Source organism: Cyprinodon variegatus, unplaced genomic scaffold (genome assembly GCF_000732505.1).
Source record: "Cyprinodon variegatus isolate N-32 unplaced genomic scaffold, C_variegatus-1.0 Scaffold1190, whole genome shotgun sequence".
NCBI classification, from domain to species: domain Eukaryota; kingdom Metazoa; phylum Chordata; class Actinopteri; order Cyprinodontiformes; family Cyprinodontidae; genus Cyprinodon; species Cyprinodon variegatus.
Genome location: NW_015151643.1, coordinates 170937 through 175516, shown reverse-complemented (window position 1 = coordinate 175516; position 4580 = coordinate 170937). Strand labels below are relative to the sequence as shown.

General features: G+C 36.3%; 1 protein-coding gene across 1 annotated transcript; it reads right to left on the bottom strand.

The window, feature by feature from the left end:
• Positions 1 to 1884: 1884 nt before the first annotated feature.
• On the bottom strand, positions 1885 to 2683 carry LOC107102034 (gamma-crystallin M3-like). Its single transcript, XM_015401180.1, has 3 exons — positions 2675 to 2683; positions 2299 to 2538; positions 1885 to 2160 (listed from the first exon to the last, which is right to left on the bottom strand). Exons 1-3 carry the CDS (start codon positions 2681 to 2683, stop codon positions 1885 to 1887), a joined length of 525 nt encoding a protein of 174 aa, XP_015256666.1.
• Positions 2684 to 4580: the final 1897 nt, after the last annotated feature.

The window sequence follows — 4580 nt, the reverse complement described above, 5'->3', positions numbered from 1 at the left end:
TTTTGAACCTTTTCACAATATTCTAATTTTCTGATATGATGAATTTGAGTTTTTCATTTGTTGTCATTTGTAATCATCAAAATTAAACAAAATAAACATCTGAAATATGAGTTTGTATACAAGTTTCACTTTTTAAATGGAATTACTGAAATCAATCTACTTTTTCATGATATTCTAATTTTATGACCAGCACCTGTATATGTAGATTTGTGCAGTGTCAGTGGAACTCCTGTGTACTGGTTGATCACATTTCATTTTGAAAAACGAAAAAAAAAAAAACTAAACACACACCCATGTTTCAATGCCGAGGTTTTTGTGATCGAAAAAATTTTTACTATAATAACTTATTTCCGGGCTACTCGGTGGACCAGTGGGTAGCCCCGCTGCCTTACAACAGGAAGGTTCTAAATTCGATTTCAGGTCCAGGGTCTTTCTGCATGGAGTTTGTTCTCCCTGAGCATGCATGGGTTCTCTCCAGGTACTCTGGCTTTCTCCCACAGTCCAAAAACATGATTGTTAGGTTCATTTGCTTCTCTACATTCTCCTTAGGTGTGAGTGTGTGTGAAAATGGATGTCTGTCCTGTTTTTCTCTGTGTTGCCCTGTGATGGACTGGAGACATGTCCACCAAGCCAAAACATATCATGAAATATGAAGACAAATTAAAGCTCACAGATTTATTTTGTGACCTTTAAATCTTAGCGATGCCTCAGCCTGTCTCCTGACCTTCAGTGTGGTCAGTGTTGGTTATTTTTTTGACAGAGTCATTGATTTACCATGACAATGTGTTGGAAAGCGGTCCATTACGATACACATGGTGCAGCTCTGAGGATGCATTAGTAAGATGCTCCTGTTTGAAATATTCCTGAGGATGAAGTTCATTCAAATTAAAATCTGATGCAGCTGAAATGTTGTGACTCTGAACTTTTGGTATCAAAGATTAATTAAATCCAGTTTGGAGCAACACTGGTCATGAACGTGCAATTTAGAGCCAACCCTATGCAAACGGTGAGATATTGACGTTCACCGCTTTGCTGTGTCCATCCAGCCAATGGTCACTACTAGGCATAGTTCTAACAGCACCTTCGCTATGTCTTTAGGCTTTGCTTGAAACTTGTCAGAGGGCAGATATCCTCCTGTGAAATATGTGACTTCTCTTATACGTGGGTTAAGTTATAGTAATGTCAGCGTCAACGTGTTAAGTGTTGCTATGCGTTGACACAAACCAGCATTTTTTCTAAAAAGTACTGGAGAATATATTATTTGAAAACAAAGAACCATTTCAGAAGAAAGATGTAAAACTAATAGATTAAATAAGAAACCATAAGCTCCAGAAGTAGACTACAAGAAAGTGGTAGTAAAGTGATTTTTATTTAAGATAAATTAAACATTTGTGACAATAAAATAACAATAATGAAAAGATAGATATACATATATAAGCCCTGAAAAAAGGATGTTCTGAAAATAGATTTAAGGGGATTTGAAGGATGAAAATCCCCTTACATTTCAAAGAACCGGAACCAGAAATTGTTTGATCTGTCTAATTCCTCGGTTGATTAATCATTTTTTTCTCAGATGTTTTAAATAAAAATTAACATCTTGAACTAAATTCTACTATGAATGGATTTGCTAATGAAGAGAGGTTTTCTCTTTTTTCTACCTTTGCAAATGTCATGGCTTCAGCTCTATATTTATCTTTGGTGCTTGTGTTCTCTGGCCGAACTTAAATATTTCACATTTCCTCGTTTCTCATTTAAAATAATTCCTCTGTAATGTATTCAATAACATATTCGTGAAGTAAGCTAACAGAAAAATCAAAGAACAATCACAAAGCTTTGTTTTGGATTTCTTTTTTATTTCATTCATGAACACATGACTGTTCAGCTTCAACAAGAATCCAGGATGCGCCTGACGGAGCTGAGCCTCATGCTGCTCTGTCCCAGCTCTCTCATGCTCCTGTACTCTCCAGGCCTCAGGTACATCATCCTGCCTCTGTAGCCGGGCTGCTCGTACATCAGCCAGTGACCGTCCATCACCCTGCAGGACTGGCAGTCTGACATGCGGAAGCGCTCCATGATGTTTTCACAGTCGTCCACCAGCTCATGACTCTGACCCAAGAAATTCTCCCTCTCAAAGATTTGCATCCTGAAAGAACTTTGATTCTGTTGAATGAGCCACAAAGACAGTCCGCATGGGACGTAGAACAGTCAGAAACAGAAACTCTATCATCATTCTGGGATATGTGTGATATAATTTACACTAAGTCATTGTAGGATAGTTTTAAAATAGCCTGTGAATACCTGGGGAATCAAGCGGCAGGATCGGATGGAGTCCCTCATGCCGAAAGAGGTGTGGTCAGAATACTCGCCTCTTCTCAGGAAATACTGGTTTCCTAGGAAGTCAGGTTGGTCGTATACGACAAAGCAACCACTCTCCACCCTGCAGGAGAGACACCTGCTCAGGAAGGAGGACATATCCGGGCAGTCACTCATAAACTCATGGTGACGCCCCTTGAAGTTCCTCTCCTCATAGAAGATGATCTAGAAATAGAAAAAGAAGAAAGGATTTCATTTCCCCCTCTTGGTTAATACGTCACGTTTTCGGAATTGCTGCTCTGTAGAGTAAAGTCCCAACAGTTGATCCAGACATATAAACTCAGATCATCTCTCTACCCACCTTGCTCATGTTGAATGTGTGTTTGTGGGATTCTGTCCAAAAAGCCGCCACTGCCAGGGGGCTTTTATGCTTTATATGTGCTGTTACAGGGTTTTGTTATTCAAATCATCTGGAAGCTGATGAACAAGCAGCTCTGCGATCGCTGTTAATTTCATTTGTGCCATCATGATTCAGAACAATGACAGGGGAAATCGGTGGAAGATGCATGGGAGAAGAATAGAACCGATTATTCCTGAAAATGAAAATCTACAACTTCATTTATGTAAATATTAAAATATAGAAAAATGTTTTTTTTGTTTTGGCATTTTTGCTTTAATGTCAAGTTTGTGTCCATTTACTATGAGAGACTGACCGCCATTATCGCAACTTCAAAATAGACTTAGACTTAAGTATTAGACTTAGTCAACTTTTATTTTCATTTTGTGTACACAGAGTGTAAATTTATGTAGAGTAGCAAATAAAAATGTCCAGTTTCCTCTATCAAATGCTTTTTCTGCATCTAAAGATAATATGTAGGATTTTATATTTTTACTGTAGGAATTAGGGCTGAACAATTAATCGCATTTTCAATATAATCGCGATTGAAAAAAATGCAATTTCCAAATCGNATTAAAATTTAAAATCAGAGACTGACGGACATCCTCCTGATATAAAAGTAGGATTTACAGGTTTGCCTCCATTACAGTTATTTCATTCAATTTCTTTGAAGTTTAAATAAAGTAAAAATCCAATAAATGTTCTAAATTTAAAGTTTTGTTGTTTTTTTTCCAGCCATTTTAACAGACACTGTGCTGCTGCAATGAAAGATGAAGATGTTCCTAAAGCGTTTTACACTAAAGGAACCATTATGGACTAAAATTTAAATGTTACTTTTTATGGCTGTGTAAAAAAACCTTACTATTTTGTTTCTTTTTTATTTTCACTTATGCACCTTTTATTCAAAAACAGAAAAATAGACTCAAACTCAGACTCATGCTACCTATACTTTGGATTAACTGAGGTTCAATACGTCAGCTGTGGAGATTCAGCTGAGAAAGCCTGATGCAGATGCAGGGTTTATACAGAAATGAGAAACTCTAATTTAATGCTTTTTATGCTCTTTTAATGCTTTTAACTAGGGCTGAACAATTAATCGCATTTTCAATATAATCGCGATTGAAAAAAATGCAATTTTCAAATCGCAGACGTCTGCAATTTTTGGCTATGTAACAATTAGTGAATCAGACCTTGCCTCCACATGGAAGGGAAGACAGTTGCAGCAGTGAGATAATCTCATTTTATTACTTGTTTTAGAGTTTATATATTCATACATAGCACTAAATACCAGTTAATCCGTTTAATACATAGACTGGTTTGTTGGTTGCACTTTGGACTTGATGTTCAACAAGGACTGATGTCTAAATCAGTTAAAAGCTGTTCTCTTGAATAATATTCTGATTAATAAAAACATTAAAAGTTCTTGATTTAAATAGTCCTTGTTTACAATTGTCTTTATTTAGAGGCAATTTTTGTTGCTTGTGGTTATGTAGAGAAAAGTCAAAATTAAATTGCAATTTTGGTTGAAATATATCGTAGGCAGAACGCGATCATTAATTAGGACACAGCGTGTCTTTTAGCACCTAATCTGCACAGCAATGAAACAGATATGATCAATTAAACTGGGGGAAAAAAATGCATTAAATCGCAATATAAAGAAAAAAAATTGCAATTGGATTATTTTTCAAAATCGTTCAACCCTACTTTTAACACGGCTAAATCCTTTGTCATCTTTACCGTTAACAGGCTGCAGCCATGTCCAGAATTCCTCGTTTTTTACGTAAATTATATACGTTCCAAATATACGGCAAAATAGTTTTTATAACCGGATGTTTGCTTTTTAAAATGAAGCATTTTAAATGCCACGACA

Bases quoted from the DNA above. Each gene is read 5' to 3' on its own strand.
- LOC107102034 (XM_015401180.1), bottom strand. The intron at 2,161-2,298 runs GTATTCACAGGC...CTCATTCAACAG, and splicing joins CCTGCCGCTTGATTCCCCAG to AATCAAAGTTCTTTCAGGAT.